The 23,019-nt window shown below is 34.8% G+C and overlaps 4 protein-coding genes across 10 annotated transcripts in view; 1 reads left to right on the top strand and 3 right to left on the bottom strand.

The window, feature by feature from the left end:
• The window catches only part of LOC107689588 (autophagy-related protein 16-1-like), a 20,128-nt gene extending 19,103 nt beyond the window's left edge, over nt 1-1,025 (bottom strand). For 5 of the 7 annotated variants that reach the window (XM_016487618.1, XM_016487619.1, XM_016487620.1 and 2 more), the window contains exon 1: nt 945-1,022. In XM_016487618.1, coding sequence (XP_016343104.1) covers nt 945-971 — 27 coding nt within the window. In that variant the 5' untranslated portion in view covers nt 972-1,022. Of the gene's footprint in view, nt 1-814 lie in introns of all 7 variants that reach the window. The other 2 variants (XM_016487621.1, XM_016487622.1) reach the window with 1 other exon arrangement.
• A 1,381-nt stretch (nt 1,026-2,406) lies between these two features.
• Nucleotides 2,407-8,898, bottom strand: LOC107689589 (claudin-19-like). The gene is made up of 6 exons (XM_016487626.1): nt 8,752-8,898; nt 7,384-7,604; nt 4,132-4,296; nt 3,967-4,048; nt 2,936-3,046; nt 2,407-2,842 (listed from the first exon to the last, which is right to left on the bottom strand). Exons 2-6 carry the CDS (start codon nt 7,601-7,603, stop codon nt 2,752-2,754), a joined length of 669 nt encoding a protein of 222 aa, XP_016343112.1. The 5' UTR covers nt 7,604; nt 8,752-8,898; the 3' UTR covers nt 2,407-2,751.
• Nucleotides 8,899-9,674: 776 nt separating this feature from the next.
• Nucleotides 9,675-19,046, bottom strand: LOC107689587 (presenilins-associated rhomboid-like protein, mitochondrial). The gene is made up of 10 exons (XM_016487617.1): nt 18,869-19,046; nt 16,059-16,260; nt 15,743-15,883; nt 15,626-15,674; nt 14,562-14,657; nt 12,308-12,457; nt 12,137-12,207; nt 11,952-12,053; nt 11,718-11,815; nt 9,675-10,678 (listed from the first exon to the last, which is right to left on the bottom strand). Exons 1-10 carry the CDS (start codon nt 18,940-18,942, stop codon nt 10,564-10,566), a joined length of 1,098 nt encoding a protein of 365 aa, XP_016343103.1. The 5' UTR covers nt 18,943-19,046; the 3' UTR covers nt 9,675-10,563.
• Nucleotides 19,047-20,549: 1,503 nt separating this feature from the next.
• The window catches only part of LOC107689584 (protein MB21D2), a 9,250-nt gene continuing 6,780 nt past the window's right edge, over nt 20,550-23,019 (top strand). Inside the window, exon 1 of the mRNA XM_016487614.1 lies at nt 20,550-20,947. Coding sequence (XP_016343100.1) covers nt 20,713-20,947 — 235 coding nt within the window. The 5' untranslated portion in view covers nt 20,550-20,712. The remainder of the gene's footprint in view (nt 20,948-23,019) is intronic.

Genomic DNA, 23,019 nt, shown 5'->3' with positions numbered 1-23,019 from the left:
CAGACACACACAGACACACACAGACACACACAGACACACACACACTTAAGTGCACTGACACAGTTAATAGTCCAGTGAACCAGTTCCCTAAAGCAAATACAATTAACGAAGAGTAGAGTGTTTCTTAATTCAGGGCACGTTCAGGCCTCGGGGAAAAGAGGAACATCTGTCCTCAACACAGGAGGAAGTGACTCAAGATCAAACACCAGAAATTACATTTTTAAACCGAAACAAACACACTGATGACAAGATAATTACTCGAAACAATTAGAAAAGGTAGGTTAAACACCTGACAGATCACTAATGCACATTCAAAGCGTCAGAAATGACATCTTTGTGCATTTTATGCACATTTGTACTAATGATCTGCCTGAATTTATCACACGTGATTGATCAGATATTAGTGTCAATCAATAATAATCAATAACACGGTTTTTTATGACTCAGATTATGAGATCTGCCGTGTCATTCAAGCTTTAGGATGGAAATAAACCTGCCATGATGCTGAATCACGTGTGCTGAAGACATTTAAGACACATAAAACATGTTTCAAACAGGTTAAATGGAAAATATAAGCAATAATTCGGCTGTCATCTCAGACAGACATATTAAACTGACCGATTGTGACAGTTACGTACAAGAACACACGAAATAAACAGCACGACATGTAATCTGATTATAAATAGCGTCGTTATTAATAGACAATCTGTAGCTGTTGTGGTTTGTAGATATTCTACAAAGCGATTTATCAGATCTGCAACGGCTAATCGCTGCACTTGGCTTTCACTATCGAAAAACAGCAGGTTTACTTTACCTCACAGCGTCTAAACGCGTCTCCGCTAGTTTAGATGGACTCTTCTTGACGATAAAAATAATTATTCCGACTAATAAGAGCCGAACCGTGTCATAAGAGGTTTAATCGGACAGGTTTCATGCTAACCCACTCCGGACTGAAGGATCACGGACGCCATTTTGGCTCAACAGACGTCTGTTTCCTGCTCCGCCGTCGCGGGAGTTCTACGTCACGACCGCGTGCTTCTCACGTTTCCCCTTCCAAACTTTATTTGTAGCTTTTATGACTCAAGAGTATAAAAAAAGAAAAATGAAGTTAGTTGCATAAAATATTTGGGAAAGCACTGGGAAACAATCTAATACTTGGTATAATTAACACATGTGATATTTTCGAAATAGAGTACGAATTTGAATTGTAATGTCGACCTCCCAATAACCCTGTATCATAAACAAGACCATTATCAGTTATTTGAATAAATGTGTTAAAAAAAAACTAAAAATAAGTAGCATTTTCAGGAAAATATGCTGAACAAATGATTCTTTTTAGGTACAGTTTAGAGTTAAGCCTGTGCAGTTTTAAAAGCATTTTATGTATATTTCTCTAAATAAGTCATAACAGTACAAAGGCTTATTTATACTGTTCCCATTTTGCATTTTTGCCTAAAATAATAGATTTGTCATCTGCTTTTCCTTGTCTGATATAAATGCATTGTCAAGAAATATCAAGATAAGAGTTATAAAAGTATTGTTTTATGAAAATGTATTGTCAAGATCTACCCAAAAGGATCCAGAGAAGTATATTTCATTTAAAGGGACGAAGTACATTTTTAACAGGTTTGTTTTTACAATGTCTTTACAAGTTCAGCACACCACACTAAAAGTTATACACTATTTTCAATAAAACAATTCAGTCTCCAACATAATTAAAATAAAAAGGAAAGAAAGCTCTGAGGTTTGGCTGATAACTGCAGTAAAACATAAAAAAAAACTGTTTGCACAATTGCAACACTTCAATTGTTTAATTCACAGAAACACTGACAAAACACACATACACTAGCAATTTCAGAAAAACAACAAGCTTTTCAAAACACCAGAACTGACAATGTAACATTTATATAACATACTAAAATGATCCATATAAGCCTGACATAAAAGTATTAAAGATGAGATTTAATGAGAAACAAATGTACAGCAGGGGAATTTACGTGATGCTGTAAAGCAGTGTTATTAGTTTTTGTTCATATTTTGAATTAGTTTATATTTTTATATTTTCATTTTGTGAGTTTTAGTAATTTTGTTAGATTTCGTTAATTTTCTATCATTTTTTTTTTTTTCAGTTTTAGTTATTTTAGTACATCAAGTTAAACTAAATGAAAAATAAATATTTATTTATTATCACTATATTTCAAGTAACAAAAGTTTTTTCAAAGGTTTTGGATTTGGTTTTAGTTCACTATATTATACACTCTCAGAAAAAAAGGTACAAAAGCTCTCACTGGGGCGGTACCTTTTCAAAAGGCACACCTTTGTACCTAAAGAGTCCATATTGGTACTTTAAAGATACATATAAGTACCTAAAGTGTACATATTAGTACCTAAAAGGTACAAAAGTGTACCTTTTGAAAAGGTACTGCCCCAGTGACAGCTTTTGTACCTTTTTTTCTGAGAGAAAAGTGAGTGTTTCATATCAGAATTGAGTAAAAGCTGAATGAAATCCTCATCTGAAATGCCCCCGGCATCTATTGGACTTAAAAACAGAAGTCTTTTCATATAAGCTGAGAATGCTATTTTACGCTTTGATGCTAGATTATGAAATAAGAACTCAAACACTGATGAATCATGCAAAGTAAGTCAATTAAATAAGCTCAACGCGTTGACTTCTAAAATGCAAGTACAAAAAAATACACACACATCCATGTACAAAAAAAGAAAAAAAAAAAGAAAGCCAAAATAAGACACTCAGACATAAGCTTTGGAGACGCTGTTTTCTGACGGGGCTGATCTGTAGATCTTCTGCGGCTGTGAAGCACTGTAGTTATAGTTGTGACCCCTGAGAACCAGAGAGAGAATGACAGAATGACTTGTGTTGGTCACAGGTGAGTTTTAGAGCTCTTATCCGTCTCGGACACATGTAGAGACTTACCGTGTTTTGGCAGGTCTTGAGCTCTTAAAGGAAGTGCAGAGGATAGCTCCACCCAGTATAGCCAGAGCTGCTGCCGCCCATCCCAGATACAGACCAGCGCCCAGTTCATACCTGAAACATCCGCATGTGAGCGTGTTTAGTCATTATAATGGCATTTACATCAGGCTACAGGGTGCTTCATGTCCAAAAGTGTGTCTTAACTCTATAAAACCTTCTGTATCATGTTTAATACGCAAGTTTCTAAAGCCTCTAAATGATGATCAAAACTTTGCTGAAAAACGCAATCTACATGTCTTCTGTCGTCTGATTGAGAGTTTAGAGATTTTTATCCAGTCAAAGCTCTTTTAGTGTAATTGTAGAAACGTCCAGCTTCAGCTGGAGCTTCTCGTGTCAAATCTTGACTGATTTTGATCAAGTAAAGGTCAGAATAACTGCAGTAATATCTCCAGATGAACACTTACTGGACTGAAGCAGCTGGGCTTTACTTGATTCTCCATCAATCATGTTTTAGAGTCTCAAATCTGATCCTCAGGATCTTTTGAGGAGCGTTTGTTTCCAGAAGCTTTACTTTCACTGTTCCTCAGCGGAGGAATGATCTTCACAAGCCTCCAGAACATCTCACATCTTCTGAGGAGCCTTTATTTCTTCAGCTCTCAATCACTGCATTATATGTTTGGAGCATTTCAATCTCATCTTATTATTGGAGATATAGAGCGGCGACTGATATTTAGATCATTTTATGTCAGTATCTGCTGTACTGTTATTAAAGATCTCACTGATTTACATCACAAGCAGCAGAATTTCATCATATAAATATCAGCATCTGCAGCATGTTTTTGCTCAGTTTGAGTCTCTGAATAAAATTGAGCTGTTTTTCCTCTATATTCTGAGCCATAAAAACCTGATGGATCAAATATGATACTCAACAAAAAAACACAAATGCACACTCTTTTTTCTATTTTGTCTGAAGTTTCAATAAACAATTTTTCAGACTATTATGTCATATGTCCGACTTCACAGTTTTTACTCACTTTGTTCCTCCATAAAAAGGATCATTAAACTCCTGAACGACTCGAGCGGCGTACCACGACACGGCTACCATAACACACAGACCTGAGAGAGAGAACAGGCAGAACATGTGAACATGAATATATATGTTTAGATAATTCAGTCAGAGTGTGTGTGGTTATACTGACCTGACAGCATGAACATGACTCCGGCTGTGAGGCTGATCTTGCCCTTCGACTCCTCAGACGTGCTGCCCAGTTTAGTGCACTTGAGTCCCATCACAGCCATGATGACAGCCAGCAGACCCAGAATGAGAGCGATTATCATCAGAGCTCGACAGGCCTGGATATATCCTACAAAACACATCACATCAGAAACACATATGAGCTTCAGTATATCTTTACAAATGACTTAGGGTGCATGCATGTACCACGGCAGTATCAATTATGGCAGCACTAACTAAAGTTTGTCATACATGCATATGATATTTGAACATTTCCATGAGAGAAATACCATAGTATTCTCTCAGAAAAAAGGTAAAAACTGTCACTTGCATGGTACCCTTTCAAAATGTACCATTACAAATATGTACCATTTAGAGGTAAATGTACCTTTTAGCTTTTTGTACCTTTTGTTTCTGAGTGTGTAAATATCAAAGTACCATACTATTAAGTCCAGGTTATATTTCACCCCAAAAGCAAAAGAAAAAATATCATTTATAATTAATTCATCAATTAATTATATTTTGCATGAAAATGAAGCCTGTTTTTGAGACCATTATGATTATTCTGAAATTGCTTTTTTTCATTTAAATAAATTATATTAAATATTTAAATGTCATTATAGTGTTTGTTGTACCACCTTTCAATTATTCTGACTTAAGTAATAATTAATATATTTTTTCATTGTAAATTTCTTGAAAATTATGTCAAAACTGACCTTTTTTATTATGCAAAATACAAGTTCTTACATTTTATCTTTCATTTTGAAATACACTACCTTTCAAAAAGTTTGGGGTCAGAAATTAATATTTTTATTCAGCGAGGATGCATTAAATTGATCAAAAGTGACAGTAAAGGCATTTATAAAGTTACAAAATATTTCAAATTCATATAAATGCTGTTCTTTTGAACTTTCTATTCATCTGTGAATGAACAGCACAGCTGTTTTCAACATTGATAATAATCAGAAATGTTTGTTGAGCAGCAAATCAGCATATTAGAATGATTTCTGAAGATCATGTGACACTGAAGACTAGTAATGATGCTGAAAATACAGCTGCGCATCACAGAAATAAATTACAGTTTAACAGATATTCTCATAGAAAACAGTTATTTTAAATTGTAATAATATTTCACAATTTTTACTGTATTTCTGATCAAATAAATGCAGCCTTGCAGAGCAGAAGAAACTTCTTTCAAAAAGATAAAAAATCTGAGCCGAAACTAATGAATGATATGAGTTCAAGTAACATGGTATATGAATATGGTAGTGATGCAGTACTACAGTAAATATAAAAAAAAAAATTGTATAGTGCATGAAATTAAACCTTTTCTTAAAGATTTGTTTAAAATTTTAAATTTAAAATCAATTTTACAAAATTAAATATTTATGTCATGATAATATTTGTAAATAATAATAAATGTAAATATAATTTTTTAATCGTAAATTTGTTTAAAAATGTCAACAATGTCGAAACTGACAAATCACGAGACTCTAGTGTGTGTGTGTGTGTTACCAGCCAGAGAAAGCATGGACTCAAACTGCTTGCAGTTTCTGACGCCGGTGCTTCCCTCGGCACACGACTGCCACAGGTTCATATAGTACCACACAGACGTGATCACCTGATCCGCAAACGTCGACGTGCGCCACGAATCATTCACCAACGACACGAAGGAGAGCAGCCAGCCTCCCAAACACATCAAGAACCCCAGCAGCTGAACCCCAGTCGACATGATCGACTAACACGGCTCAAATCCACACAATATCTGAGAAAACACTATTATGAATCCACAGCTCCACCAGCAGACAGACTCCACACCGATCCGAGCGCCGTACCAGGATGGGACTGTGTTTGACTCTGTCACTGTGTTATAGATTCAAGATCGGAGTCATAAAACCATAAACTCTGGTCCCTCCTATATGACTTTCACTAGATAACACCGTGGAAGTCAATACAGGACGTGTCATGTGACTTAAGAGACAAACGTTTGAGTGTGACCTCTATAATAGAAGGCCATGACCTTTAATGAGGTCAAACTGGGGTCAAGGTGTGTGTGTGTGGCAAACTAAATAAACAGTGACATTTGATTCTAAATGAACTAGATTTTGTCTTTGCCTGAACACATTTTATATAAATCATACACAGCAGCTGAAACAAGGGTCATTTTTAACTAGAAAAGGAAGGTTTATGAGTTTGTGATGAACTTTGAATGATGGCAAAAGACAAAGTCCTGTCTGAAAGTCTTGAAACCAACAGATCGGTTTGTACTTAATTTTTTTTCATACGTAAGCATTATTTTTGTATTATTTATATACTATTATAGTCAGTATTATTTTAGTATCATTGATATATCATTATAGCTTTTGTTAAAATTTAGAATTTTGTTACAGTTTTAGTCATTTTTATTATTTTTTTGGAAAATATGTCTATATAGTTTTTATTATTTTTTATGCATGACTTTTAGTTCATTTAATTTGAGTAATTTGAGTTATTTGAAGAAAAACTACACAAAAATGAGAAATGTGGCTTTGGCAACTAATTCAAAGAAAGTACGTTTTGTGTTTTTTTTTTTTTCCGTAACGTTTTAGTTTAGTTTAGTTTTGGCTAACTATACTCCTGATTATAGTATTCATTAATATTTTATTTTTATATTTTCAATTTTAATTTTAATTTTAGTTTTAGTAAATTTGTTAAATATTTTTTATCATATTTCTGTTTTATTATTTTAGTACTCGTCTTGAACTTAAACTTATGTATTTCAGTTATGACACCATTTTTATTTTTCATGTTTTTTTTTTAAATTTTATTTCAACTTTGATTTAATTACTGAAAATGGTTTTCGTTTTAGCTAACACATATGCACATTTTTTCCTTCAAGTAATTTTTTAAATTTAAATCCACTTCCTGTAATTTAAATTTCAGTTCAGTTTGTTGTAGATTGTGTCCAATTCAAATTTAACCCATAAATAGAAAATAATTCAGTTCTTAAATTCTGAATTCTGCCTAAGAGTTAAACTGCAGTCAGGGTACATTTGAAACACATCTGCAGAAAACTGATCTGTATTCTAGAGTAAAGGTGTGTGTGAGTGTTTTATGACTAGTATAATCTCGTTTCGTCACAGGATTGAGCTCAGAGATCCAGTAAAACCGTGATGATACTGTATCACTGAAACCAACATGCAGTATGACGTAATGTGAGCGAAGGTGCGTGTCTCACCTGGAAGGCCCAGAACGGTCTTGAATCTCTGGCAGTGAATGGCTCCGAGCGAGTTAGACGCACACGACAGCCACAGGCCTTCAAACCGAGAGCTGGCCGTCACCACAGCCTCCCCGTGACTGGCTGTCCTCCACACGGCTGAGTTTGTGGAGCTGGACTCCAAACACCAGCTCACGATTCCCAGAAACATTCCCATCAGCTGAAACACCATCGCTGCCATCCTGAATCAGAGATTCTCACATTTATCAGACTACGCTCAAACACACTCAGTTTGGACAGACAAACATGTTGTGGTCAAACGTTTACATACACTTAATCTTTAGCAAAATAAGAGGGATTATTATAGAGCAAACCCCTCCATAAAAACCTTCAGAATGTAGATAGGAATAAAACTTCTAACTTTGGTGCATGCAGTGGTTTGGCATAATCTGTAGTTCATTGCCTTCATTGGGGGTAAACATTTCAAGAAATTTGATAGAAATGTTAGTGAAGCCCCAAACATCTATCACAATTTAGATATCATCCTGACACCACAATTCTGTCAGATGTCTCCAACGTTGGTTTTTAAACTGGAAAAAATAAACACTTTCTCAAAGAGTTTCATTACCCTTTTAAGTTCCATAAAGAACCATAAAGTCAGCATAAAGGTTCTTCAGGCAGATGTGATTCTTAAATGGAACTATTAATATCATTAAAGAACATTTAAGCTTTTCTAGAGTGAGAAATTCAGACGTGTTCTATTCATGATTGATCAAACATTGGACTTCAAACTCTTGTGAAATAAAAGCAAATCATGCAGTGATTAATTTATTAATTCCTCTATCTAGTAACATGTATAGAAAGGCTATTAACATCTCACTCATAATGATGAATAAAGCCATTTAGGAACCAATGTTAATTTATAATATTTCGAATTAATTTTTATGTTTGCGTTCATTTTAATTTTTGTATGTTTTAGTAATGTTATTGTGATTTTGTCATTTAAAAAAAAAAAAAAATAGGTCTATATAGTTTTTTTTTTTTTTTTTCATTTTTATTGCAGTTTTAGTTATTACATCAGGTTAAACTAAATGAAAATGAGAAATATTGCCTTGGCAACTGGCCGAAATAAAATCAGTTTAAGTTTTTCATATTTTACAGGTTTTTTATGGTTTTAATATTATTTTAGTTTACGTTACTACTTAACTACAATTAGAACACAGAAGATACACTGATGTAAAGATTAAAAACATATTATGGCATTTATTAACAAATGAAGTTAACATGAACTGCTTCGGCATAATTCAGTTTGACTTCAGTTTAAACCTAAAGTACATTCATAAACTTCTACGGATTCATTATATTGATGAAAATGAATATTATACGCACCTGTGTGGCTTCCTATGTGACCTAATAATGAGTTTCCTTAATGAGTTTTAAGTTTCCTCTGAAGCTGTGACTTGTGAACACAGTTTTCAGTCTATTTGAAAGACGGGTGAGTGTCACTGTGTTAATATTGGCTTTAGGTCAATAACCCTGAAAAATCAAACCCTCTTCAAAACAGAAAAAGGGGACCAAGAGAGAGAGAGAGATGGACAGATGGCCTTCTTTCCAGATGAGACTCATCTCTTGCTTCAGGGTCATCCGTGTGATTCACACACTTCACAGGACACAGATTACAGCATTATCAACCCGTGAACAAACACAAAGTGAGGCTTTATTCCACTCAAGAACTTAAAAATGCAATTAGAAAGTATATTACCTTTCAAAAGTTCGGGGTGTTTTTGAAAGAAGTCTCTTCTGCTCACCAAGACAGTTTATTTGATCAAAAATACAGTAAAAAAATGTAATATTATTACCATTTAAAATACCTGTTTTCTATGTGAATATCTGTTAAAATGTAATTTATTCACGTGATTCAAAGCTGAATTTTCAGCATCATTCCTCCAGTCTTCAGTGTCACATGATCTTCAGAAATCATTCTAATATGCTGATTTGCCGCTTAAGAAACATTTCTGATTATTATCAATGTTGAAAACAGTTGTGCTGCCCAATATTTCTGTGGAAACCAGATTTTTATGATTATTTGCTGCATGGAAAGTTCTAAAGAACAACATATATTTGTAACATTTTTGTAACATAAATGTCATTAGTCACTTTTCATCAATATAATGTATCCTTGTTGAAAAGTATTAATTTCTTTCACAAAAAATACAAAATCTTACTGACCACAAACTTTTGAACTTTTAATCAGCCCCTTTTTACCACAGAAAAAAAAGAAATATGCAACTATGTCAACAAAAACACTTTATTTTAGCTAAATATATTTTTTGGGGGGTGAAATATGACCTGGACATTTCTTCATGAAACCCAAACTGTGTGATTAATTAAACAAAAACCAGAATACAGCAAAACGAGTGACGTGTGGACTCAGAATAAAAGAACAGAATGATGCGATGGAAGTTAACGAGTGATAACTGGGAAACAGGAAGAGACGAGCGATACACGGAGTTCATAAAAACATGAGGAAGTGAAAAACAGACTCATTGTTCATGAGCCATTATGATGCCATGACTGTTACTGAACTTTGGTCGATCTGAGAGAACAACACTGAAACGGTTTCTATACTGACGTATAGCGCAGGTGAGTGTGTGTGTGTGTGTGTGTTATAGAGAAACATGGTTAATCATTCACATTTAACAAGGACCAAAGTCTCATCTGCAACTTAGAAAATAAACAATGTAAGCAGAACATATTACACACAATTATAGCAAATAAAACAAAAGCTGACACCTGATCATTTCTAACAACAGATTTTTAAATCATTTTATTTTTCAAAATGACAGTCGCAGACAATTTTAAACATTTTAGTTTCTGTACATTGTGTCAAACGTCACTGAGACCTATAGCGACCTCAGAGCTGTGCCGAAGCTCCGCCCCTTTAGATACATTTGCATTTCTAGCCAAGAGGGGGCGGAGCTACTTGGACTCAAATTTAAAATCGGAGGCGGAGCATAATGACATCACAGCAGTACTACCGTTACTCACTGTGACTGAAACGGACCTCACTCTATGATTCTCTCACAGAACAATCAACACAATACGAGCTTCAAGTGCATGAATATCTGTGTCTGTGTCCATTTCTCAGTCTTGTGTTTTTCTCCATGTCACCTGCTCAGCGTCTACCCATGATGCAAGGCTCTATATCGAGCCGGTGCCACCAGCGCCCGGTCCTCTCGTTCTGAAGTCATGCCACAACTTCACCAGCGGCTCTCTGTTCTTCCAAATGAGCTCGTGACCGTAAATTATGTACCAGCTAGAGGAAGAAAGAGAGAGAGACACATATTGACACATTGAGCACAGAGAGAGAGAATGAACATGCTTGTGTTTGCATGTTTACAGCTGGTATTAAGATCCATTAAGGATCCAAACGAGACACATCACCATTCACACTTGCTGTTAAAATGCATCTCAAATATAGCCCATTTTGAGGCAAGGGTCCCAGATTGAGTTATTATATTTAACTAAAACTAATACCGTAAAAAAATATTTTAGTTAACTGAAATAAAATAAACATTACCCAAAATAAAATAAAATGCAAAAAAATCAAACATTTTATTTCAGCGACTTGCCAAGGCAACATCTTTTTTTTTTTAAGTTTAGCTTTAAGTACTAAAAAAACAACAAAAAATAAACTAAAAAGAATGAATAAAAAATTATTCAAACCATATAGACACTTTAAAAAAAAAAAAAAAAAAGGATAAAAACTCAACATGATTATTTAAACTTTAACTAAAATTAAAGTGAAAACAGAAAATCTAAAAATAATATCTAATTAATCAAATATTATCAAATATTAACACAAACTATAATAGTCAATATAATATCAATATCCATGTATATATAATATAATATCAATGATACTGAAATAACACAGGTACAAGCAATGTGCCAGAGTTATTTTAATATTATTTATATACTATTATAATATTTATTAATATTTTGAATTAGGTTTTATTTTTATATTTTTGCTTTCATTTTAATTTTAGTTTAAATTTGAGTAATTTTGTTATGTGCTTTTGCCATTTTTATTATTTTTTATTTTATAATATTTCTATTTAACTTTAATTTATGTTTAGTTTTAGTGATTTTACTACTTAATGTTAACCTTTTTTGTGTTAGTTGTCAAGGCAACATTTCTCATTTTCACTTCAGTTTTTTTAAAATTTCATATTCATATTCATTTTTCAATTAATTTAACAAAAAAACATATTTAACAGTTTTAGTAATAACTACACTTTCTACTTTCAGCTAGACAGATCTAAATGTATGTGAAAGCAGAGACGGTTACTCACATGCCGAATAAAGCTCCACCTAAATGAGCTGCGTGATCGAAAAAACGCCATCCCAGAATCAAGCCTGTGGTATCCAAGGCGACGAGGGCCTTAAGAGCCTGTTGGCAGGAGAAGATCATGAGAATGTGAATCATTACTAAACAAAAGCTCTCTTACACACACACACACAGACACACAGACAGACAGACAGACAGACAGACAGACACACAGACACACACACACACACACACGTACGTTTCCGGCGGTGAAGGTGTACATGGGGAGGAAGATGATGGCCAGTTTGGCTTCAGGCATTTTGGTGCAAACAGCTGCTAGGACAGCCATGATGGCCCCTGACTGACACAACACAACCATCTGTTCAAGACATTCACATGAACACTGATGAAAACCTGAAACGTTTAATCTGAAAACACACTCACCGCCCCCAGTGATGGACCAAACCGACCCATCGCTGTTTTACTCACATAACTGACAAACGTAGAAATCACACCTGAGAACATGGGGACAGAAAGATGAAATCCAATAACACTGATGAATTTATAGGGAGTAGGATGGTTTTAGAAATCTGAAAACTCGTAAATGACACAGACCTGCGGAGAGGTAAAGCGCCATGAACTGCTCTTTGCCCATCATGTTGACGATGCTCGAAGAGAAACTCCAGAGCACATACATGTTGGCCGCCATGTGAAAGAGAGAATAGTGACTGAACGTGGACAGCAGCATGGGCCAACACAGAGCCTCTGAAACCAGATCACAATCCAGATTAAATTACCGTGCAAACCAGATCACAATCCAGATTAAATTACTGTGCAAACATCAGAAACCAGATTAAATAAATGCATAAACCAGATCAAATTGCGGATTAAATAACTGCATAAACCAGATCAGAATGCGGATTAAATAACTGCATAAACCAGATCAGAATGTGGATTAAATAACTGAATAAACCAGATCAGAATGCGGATTAAATAACTGCATAAACCAGAACAGAATCCAGATTAAATTACTGTGTAAACCAGCTCACAATCAATCCAGATTAAATTACTGCATAGACCAGATTAAATAGCTGCATAAACCAGATCAGAATGCGGATTAAATAACTGCATAAACCAGATCAGAATGCAGAATAAATAACTGCATAAACCAGATCACAATCCAGATTAAATTACTGTGTAAACCAGATCACAATCAATCAAGATTAAATTACTGCATAGATTAAATTATTGCATAAACCAGATTAAATAACTGCATAAACCAGACCAGAATCCAGATTAAATTACTGCATAGACCAGATTAAATAACTGCATAAACCAGATCACAATTCAGATTCAATTATTGCATAGACCAGATTAAATTGCATAAACCAGATTAAATAACTGCATAAACCAGATCAGACTGTGGATTAAATAACTGCATAAACCAGATCACAATCCAGATTAAATTACTGTGTAAACCAGATCACAATCAATCAAGATTAAATTACTGCATAGATTAAATTATTGCATAAACCAGATTAAATAACTGAATAAACCAGAACAGAATCCAGATTAAATTACTGCATAAACCAGAACACAATTAAGATTAAATTACTGCATAGACCAGATTAAATAACTGAATAAACCAGATCAGAATGCAGATTAAATAACTGCATAAACCAGAACACAATTCAGATTCAATTATTGCATAGACCAGATTAAATTGCATAAACCAGATTAAATAACTGCATAAACCAGATCAGAATCCAGATTAAATTACTGCATAGACCAGATTAAATTGCATAAACCAGATTAAATAACTGCATAAACCAGATCAGACTGTGGATTAAATAACTGCATAAACCAGATCAGACTGTGGATTAAATTACTGCATGAACCAGATCACAATCCAGATTAAATTACTGTGTAAACCAGATCACAATCAATCAAGATTAAATTACTGCATAGATTAAATTATTGCATAAACCAGATTAAATAACTGAATAAACCAGAACAGAATCCAGATTAAATTACTGCATAAACCAGAACACAATTAAGATTAAATTACTGCATAGACCAGATTAAATAACTGAATAAACCAGATCAGACTGTGGATTAAATTACTGCATGAACCAGATCAGAATCTAGGCCTACATTCCAAAAATTCGACTTTCCATCAAAACCATGTACTATTTATATACTATTACATACTATTACTGTATTTTGAGTTAGCTTTTTATTTTGATTTTAATTGTAAGTAATTTGTTATGTGCTTTTGTCATTTTTATTAGTTGTTTTTTTAAATAATTGTTTCAATTTAATTTAATTTCTATTTAATATTTCTATACAATTAAAGATTTTAGTTATTTCCAGTTTATAATTTTAATGCTCCAATTTAAATGTATTTCAGCTAGTTGCCAAGGCAACAATTCTAATTTTAATTCAGTTTAAAGTTTTTACGTCTAATATTTATATTTTATTTCAGCTTCAGTTTCCATTAGCAAAAATGTTTTTATTTGTTTTAGGTTTAACGATAATATCCCTGGTTTGCAGTTGCTGATATACTACCAGGCACAATTATGCTACCAGGAATCTTGTGCATGTTTACTGTACCATAAATTAAAACATAATACAAATTATTACATTATACATTTTTTGTACTCTTTATTATTCATTTGAACACATTTTCAATACCAAAGAAACCTGAAAACATGCTAGACTGTACAATAAAGTGTAAATCAGACCATAATCCTAATCAATCCTACACAAAATTCCTAATTTTGAGGCAATGTAAACAAGACTGACCCTGAAAGAGAATTGTTATTTAGATGCAGCACATTATGAAAGCCAAACAGATGAGTTGACTCACTGGAGGAGGGGTTAGATGTGAAGTACTTGAACATAGTGTGCTGCAGAGAAGGAACTCTCCAACAAAAAAACACCAACGCGTTCGCTGCAATGATGCCTGAGAGAGAGAGATTTGTTCAGAGGGAACAGTGCACAGAGAAATAGATGGACAGCATCTGTTTATTTAAAGTCCCCCTGTAGTGAAAATCAAGTTTTTTTATGTTGTTTATTTGTCTATGTGGTGTTTTTAACATGCTTAACCATGCGCCAATCTATTAATCAACACCATTGCTGAGTATTTTTCTCCTTAAAACTGTAGTTTCCCAATGGCAGTCCCAGAAATGCGGTTTGAAACATCCCACGGTTTGCTACGTCACAATCCAATAACGTCAAGGGATCGATTCCTATCACTAGCATGCAACCTATACCAATACCAGCACAAAACCAAAAATAAACCAGAGCAAAAAACCCATGAAGCCGTGGTTTAATGTGAATTTAGAACCGCTAACTTGCATTATAACCCGCGGCAACAGTGTAAAAGTAGCCCGGAGTCAGACCCACCTCTCCCGCATCGGCGTCTGCACTTCACACGCGTACGCGAATTAAGAAACACAAACGGTTGCATTCGAGTCTTCAAGGCATTTTAGAACACAACATTGTCAAGTAAGTAACTTTAACGAATGTTACAGTATTCACTGCAGTTGTCCGCTAGTAAAAACATAGTTTTATCAGTCATTATCCGTGTATGCCATTGTTTTGCGGTTACTACAGTTCAGTGGATCAGGAGGCGCTGGCTGTGTGACTGAGTGGAGGCGGGGCTAATTTGCATATTCATAGATCCGCGTATAGTAAATGAGGCAAGGGCGTAGTTACATTCAAATTATTTTAAGGCATGAGAAAATTATTTTCTCAAGAAAAAACATTTAAATATGTAATTTTGATGATCAAAGATAAGTTTTAAGGGATAAAATATTTTACTACAAGGCGACTTTAATAAAATTGCATTAAATACATTGTCTCCACAATCTATACTGATCATCAGTGTAATATGAATGGCTGGATTTGGTTTGTGTCATTCAGACTGACCCGTGACTGTTTTCTGTCCATCACTTAAACTGTTCCACCACTGGCTCACCTGCAGAAAAACATGCGTCTATTAAACACCAATCGAAAAACACAAACGTCCATTAAACGGACACACACCTGCTTGTGCAAATCGCCTTGTTTCTGAGGCCGTATCTTCTCCAGCCAGTCCACTTTGACATCATCAAAGTAACTCTGTACTCTAGATTTTAGACTTTCGTACTGCCATATCGCCGCTCCGCCGAACGAACAACCTGTAAACTGAGCTGGAGTTATTACGATATTCTAAAAGATCATAATCCACACACATACTGGACCGTATTCTTGTAATATAGATATTTTAACTGTCCCACTGAACTGAATAGTTAAAGTATAATGACAAAATGAAATTGTTTCTGCACATTGTACTCACCACGTGTCAGTAAAATATACCTACCCCTATAGTGAAGACCAATGGTTTGACCAGTCTGCCAAATGACCTGGCGGGTACATGTGGGGTGGGCGGGTCTGGAGCAGGAGCCTCGCCCTTCTTGTGGAGGATTTCATTTAGCTCCGCCTCTTCTGACACACCCTTCTTTGGCTCCACCCTCTTTGTTATTTTGCGGAAGCCACACCTCTGCTGCGTCTGGAGAGTGAATCTATTTGGAGCAAAACAATGATAAAATATTGCATTTATATCGATTTTTCAATGGATGGAATGAGGAAAAAATAAAAACAGTTACCCAAAAATTTCATCTTAATTTATAAAGACTTGTTTGATAAAAGTAACCTTGAGAGAACTTATAAACAATATATGTAATGCATTTATTTTATATAATATAATGTGGGAGGGACTTGATTTGACTGGATCATTCAATGTATAATATAAGATGTAATATATTACATTATAATATAATAATAATGTGGGATGAAACAGTTTTTTATGTTTTAAAATGTTTTTTTTTTTTATACATCGCATAGCATGCATAGCACTGAAACCCAATTGTAATTGTTAGAATGGCCAAGGATCGGTAATCTCCACCTAAAACTGATCGGGCAGACCAAACCATAAGTCGTAGAGACTTGAAACTAGGGATGGTAGTACCCACACCGTCTACAACGTCACCAAGGCTCGTCCTAATCGTCCTGACGGGGGTGCTACAGCAATCAAAAGTACGAAATCGCTCCTAAACCGTCCTAAATCGCAGGCTCAAGTGCCTTATGTCGCTGGAATCCTTGGCTCACGACGGATTTGATCGTCACCCGTGAAATTTTCGGGTATTTTGGATTCTTTGAAAAACCTACTTTTGCGAACTAGTCCTAGGTTTTTCGCCTGATCGAACCAAACCAGTGCAGAAAGATTCTCTGGAGACTGAATATCAATAATTATCAAAAAAAAAGTTGAACTTTCCACTCACCGTAGCAAAGGGACATTCGAAAAACGTTCGAAAGGGGCAGAGCCGGTTTTACTAAATCGGCTATAACTTTTGAACGGAATATCGTCGCCAAACTCAGAACACTCATGTAAGAGCTCAATCTGAGGGCACATGAAAAAAATTGCGGAGCTTGGCCACTTGGTGGCGCTATAAGAGGGGAAAAACATTAAAATGGCTATAACTATGCAGCCATTCATCCGATCAACATGGAAATTGGTATGCAGTGTCTTCCAAAGTGCCACAGGTGTCCTTAAGGACACTTGCGTATCTCAAAAAGCATGGCCGCCATTGGCCAATGGAATTTGAGCACCTATTAGACAAGGTTTACGGAGGTCGATCGGAACAAAACTCAGTGGGAATGTTTGATTCATGGCCCTACAGGTCTGTGAGAAATTTGAAAGAAATCAGCCACTGGGGGGCGATATGGCATTTTTCAAGCACGTAAACGATTGTACATTACGCAGTTTTTTACACATACACACAATATTTGTATCATCTGATAGATCTCCTCATTCCGAGTGGCCTCTAGAACCACTGCCGTCAATCAAATCGTTTGTTAAATAATTGAGAATATGTAAAAAAAAAAACTTGTTTTGCGAACTAGTCCTAGGTTTTTCACTCAATCTCGAAAAAAACACTGCAGTACTCTGGACTCTCTAGATCAATAATTATCAAAAAAAAATGTAACTTTACCCTTTGAGTAGCTATAACGGGGTCGTTTAGAAAAGGGGCGTGGCCAAATACACCCAAAAGCCTTTAAGTCCTAAACGAAAACTCAAAACTTCACGAAACTAGGTGAGCACATTACGGAGGTCGATCGGAACAAAACTCAGTGGGAATGTTTGATTCATGGCCCTACAGGTCTGTGAGAAATTTGAAAGAAATCAGCCACTGGGGGGCGATATGGCATTTTTCAAGCACGTAAACGATTGTACATTACGCAGTTTTTTACACATACACACAATATTTGTATCATCTGATAGATCTCCTCATTCCGAGTGGCCTCTAGAACCACTGCCGTCAATCAAATCGTTTGTTAAATAATTGAGAATATGTAAAAAAAAAAACTTGTTTTGCGAACTAGTCCTAGGTTTTTCACTCAATCTCGAAAAAAACACTGCAGTACTCTGGACTCTCTAGATCAATAATTATCAAAAAAAAATGTAACTTTACCCTTTGAGTAGCTATAACGGGGTCGTTTAGAAAAGGGGCGTGGCCAAATACACCCAAAAGCCTTTAAGTCCTAAACGAAAACTCAAAACTTCACGAAACTAGGTGAGCACATGCGACAGGTGATTCTAAACAAGCATGCAAAGTTTTATGGAGATCGGACCACATGTGGCGCTATAACAGTCATAACCAATAAAAACCATCATATTTCTATGGGAAATTACCAAAAACGCTTTTTTAAATAATTGATTTAGGACGTTACAGGATTGCTAAATAATATGTAATGTATTTTTTCATATGTGCTTCAATGCCTTAAAGCGCTTGAACCCCGATAATTATTAGAAAAGTTGTTTCTAATAATTTTGCCAAAGTTATTACTCATATTTTTTTATTTATTACAATACATAAGGTCCAATCTTATTTCTAGCTCTCCTTAAATAATGTTTACATCTACAAATGCCTTAAAACAGAACTAAAGACGCGTTTATAATCGAAACAGTTGATCATTATCGTTATGTTTCTAATGACATTCATTCCGTTCAAATATTAGAACACTTTAAGCTGAAGCTTTAATGTCTGAGCTGATGAAAGCCACTGAAGCTGCTGTGAGTGACATGAGGCGCTCAGTAAGTAAACGCGCAGTCAGAGGAGTGTGTGTTACCTGTTGGTCAGGTAGTGTGTGCTGCTGATGTCCTCTGAAACCCTTCTGAACACTGAAGCCCTCACCGCCATCATCACTACTGCGACCCCACTCACTGCTGCTCATGCAGCTGCTGCTTCCGCTTCCGGCTCAGAGCACGCCCACAGCGGCGCCTGCTGGAGGACAACACGCACTGCACTGACAAGATTGAGTCCTATTTTAAAATAAAAGAAAACGTGCATTTTAAATCTAATTCATATAAATTTACAATCAAGATTTCAAATTTGACTAAATTTGCAAAAATCACGTTTTGATTTATTTGCATGCTTGTTCGTTTTTTGTTAATCTGTTAATTGGGCAGGCTTTCCACATTTTCATTTTGTTTTTATTCATTTACTATTTTTTTTGTGAGAGTTTATTAATTAATTAATTTATTTGCAGGTTTGCACATTTGTTTATTTTATTCAGTCATTTATTTTACTCATTTGCAGCAATGTTGAATTTAATTAATTATTATTTTTATTTATTTTAATATATTTGACTTGTTTTTTAGTTTATTAATTAATTTATTTTATTTGTAGGTTTGCAGATTTATTTATTTTTTGGCAGATTTTTTACATTTATTCAATTAATTACTGATTTGCGATTTTAATTGATTTAATATATCTGGCACATTTGTTTTTATATTAGTTTATTCATTTACTATTTTTGTCAGTTAATTAATAAACTTGTTTGCATTTGCTTAGTTTGCTCATTTGTAGCAGAGTTTTTTTTTAATTCATTTAATTATTTATTTGCATGCTTTCACATTTATTTATTTTTATTCATTTATTATTTTGGCAGCGTTGGCAGTTGTTTTCATTTTGTTATTGATTTACGATTTTTGTTTATTTATGAATTAATTAATTTTATTTATATTATTCTATTCGTTTTTTGCAATTTATTTATTTATTTGCACGTTTGCGATTTTTTTTTTTTTATTCATTAATTAGGCTATGTGGCAGAGTTTGCACATTTGTTTTTATTGTATTTTTATTAATTGTATTAATTTCTATTTTTGTCAGAGTTAATTAATTAATTTATTTGCATGCTTGCACATTTGTTTATTTTACTCATTTATTATTATAGCATGTTCTGCGCTTTTTTTAAATTAAATTTGGATTATTTTACGAGTTTTTAGTTTATTCATTAATTAATTTATTTCTATATTTTGCGAATTTGTTCATTTTTTATTCATGAATTATGTGGCAGAGTTTGCATTATATTATATTTTTATTACTTTTATTATTTATTTGCATGCTTGCACATTTGTTTATTTCACTCATTTATTGTTGTAGCAGGTTCTGCGGTTCTTTAAAATGCAATTTGGATTATTTTACGAATTTTAAATTGATTTATTTATATATCTTGCTAATTTGTTAAAACATTTTCATTAATTATGTTGCAAGAGTTTGCACATTTTGTATTATATTTTTATTAAATTGTATTAATTTCTATTGTTGTCAGAGTTAATTAATTTATTTGCATGCTTGCATGTTTGTTTATTTTACTCATTTATTATTATTGTAGCAGGTTCTGCGCTTTTTTAAAATGTATTATTCTCTTTATTCATCATTTTTTTATTTATTAATTAAAGGTCTATGTGGCAGGTTTTTCATTTGTATTTATACTTTCCTTTATTGTTTTGGTTTTCACATTTAATGTTAGTATATTTGTACTTATTTATTTGCAGAGGCGGTGTTTCAGCACGTGCATGTCTAATAAAGAAAAGAAATCGGCGTCGGTCTGCAGCTGCGCTCCGGTGGGCATCACAGTACAGCGCCTGCGCTCCGCTGCTCCGGTTCCACCGTCTCCTCCTCGCGAACATGGCGGCGCCTGCGCTCTCCAGCCGGGCTGGTTCAGCTGGCAGCAGCCCCACCGCCACCCCGAACAGCACCAAACTCGTCCCGCACTCCCCCGAGCTGGACTTCAGGTCCGGAACCAGGATCGAGGAGCTCAACCGGCTGATCGCCGAGTTCAGCAAGCACGAGCAGCGTGAGTACGACGACCAGCGAGCGCTCGAGATCCACACGGCCAAGGACTTCATCTTCTCCATGCTCGGTGAGAAAGAGCTCCGCTCCGACACAAAGCAGCACATGCATGCCATGCATCTGAAAGCGAAGTGCGCTTTTGCGCGTTCAGCGTCTGTTTGTCTTTGTCAAGCGCTTCGGTCTGTGTTGAGCAGCGGATGGGTGTGTTTGCAGCTTCAACACCCTCAGCTCGGGTTTGCAATGTTATTCAGACGCTTTATGTGCATGAGCTGACAAAATCTGGTTATCTGCTTGCTGTTAAAGGAACAGTTCAGCCAAAAATGTATATTCTGCCATTAATTACTCACTATCATGGCTGTATGACTTTCTATATTCACTGGAAAACAAAAGGAGATGCACAATTTCCAAGCCTCTCTGTATCCATTCAGTGAAAGTGGAAGGTCAGCAGTGACTGTCAAGCTCCAGAAAGAGCAAAAATGCACTTTTGAAGCCATAAAATTAAACATGTTAAACTTAAAGCTATACATTTTCACCTTAAATGACATGTAGCTTGCTTCGTTTGATTATCGGAAGGAAAAACAAGGCAAGACAGCATGAGAAAAAGCAAATTTGAAAAGTAAAATAAGGAGTAGAATTAAATGAAAATGATTTCAAATATAATAAATGATTAAAAAACATTAACAAAATCACAAACATGCGAATAAATAAATTAATAATTAAACAAACCGACAAACATGAATAAAATAAGCAAACCTGCAATAAATAAATGAATTAATAAATTTGAAAATGTGAATGAACAAAAATAAAATACATAATAAAGTAAAATAAAATAACAAATGCACAAACCCTGCCAAAATATGAACACATTAATTAAAAATAATAATAATAAACAAGCTTTAAGCATGCAAGTAAAATTAAATGTTGTTTTTTGGAACCTTTGATTGTATACTATAATATAAAACAATATATTTAGGCCCAAATTAGGCCTCTGACTGACCTGTTTCACTGATGTATGACTTAAAAATATGCATAATATTAAGTTTAATATTGTTTATGTTAAAATTCCATCCAAATGCATGAAAAAGTTGTATGCAATTCAAATACAGAAATCTTAAATTTAGGTCTGAATATGTTTTGGAGTGGAAATGGTTGTGAATTATTGCTTGTAAAAAATGAAATGTGTAACCAGACCAGCAGGAATAAGTGGCACCAAATTAGTAGTCATGTGGCGCCATTAGAAAGAGCATCACTGCATAAAAATAGCACATAAAAGCTGCATTTACTCCTTAAAGAGTTGAATTCTCAGAGACGCTGAACAGAAGCAATGCACTGTGAAGCAGAAGATCTCAGCAGCAGAGATCTGTCCGGACGCATGAGTGCACTGACTCTCTGTCTCACACGTGTTTACTCAGCCATGCAGTCATACACTCATCTGCGCTGCATGGAGAACAGTTTGAGGACAGGATGAAATCAAAACTGACAGTGTTTACTTCTTTAAAGGTTCCCTGAAATGCTTAGAAACACGCAGCGTTACTCTGTGTTGACGTCATTTAACTGAAACAGGAAGACAGGGCGGGGCATATCAAGCAGCCCCGCCCCTTTTTAAAATAGCCAATAGCGTTCGTTTATATCACAGCTTGGGCTAGAGCCGTTCAGAGTAGTGATGGGAAGTTCGGATCATTTTACCGACTCGGACCTTTGAGTCTCGTTCAGCAAAATGAACAAATCTTTTTTCGAGTCATTTCGTTAATTTTAGCAAAATATAATTAAAATGTTACGTGTTACTTCCCTAACACGTCTACTACTTACGCAAACGTTGATCACACTACAAACAATACAAAACTGCTATAAGAAACAGAAAAGATGAATTAATTGTTTACCTGGGTCTTCAGTCTATGATTAGCTCACCTCACCTTTTATCTGACAAGTCTTCAGGTTTGAGTCATTCGTTCATCACGTGACAGCCCCATAAACTTAACCAATGCAGTCTGAGCCGGAAAGAGAATTGATTAGTTCATCTCTCGAGTCTTTCGAATCTTTTGGCATGTGACGTGACAGCATAGGATAGAGAAATTAGTTAATTTACAAGCTTCCTTACAAACGGGTGCATAGTTATTATTATTATCATCATTATTATTATTA

The sequence above is a fragment of the Sinocyclocheilus anshuiensis genome, unplaced genomic scaffold, assembly GCF_001515605.1.
Source record: "Sinocyclocheilus anshuiensis isolate Anshui unplaced genomic scaffold, SAMN03320099.WGS_v1.1 scaffold906, whole genome shotgun sequence".
In the NCBI taxonomy this organism is placed as follows: domain Eukaryota; kingdom Metazoa; phylum Chordata; class Actinopteri; order Cypriniformes; family Cyprinidae; genus Sinocyclocheilus; species Sinocyclocheilus anshuiensis.
The sequence above is the reverse complement of the archived record's forward strand: the minus strand, read 5'-3'. Positions and strand labels throughout refer to the sequence as shown.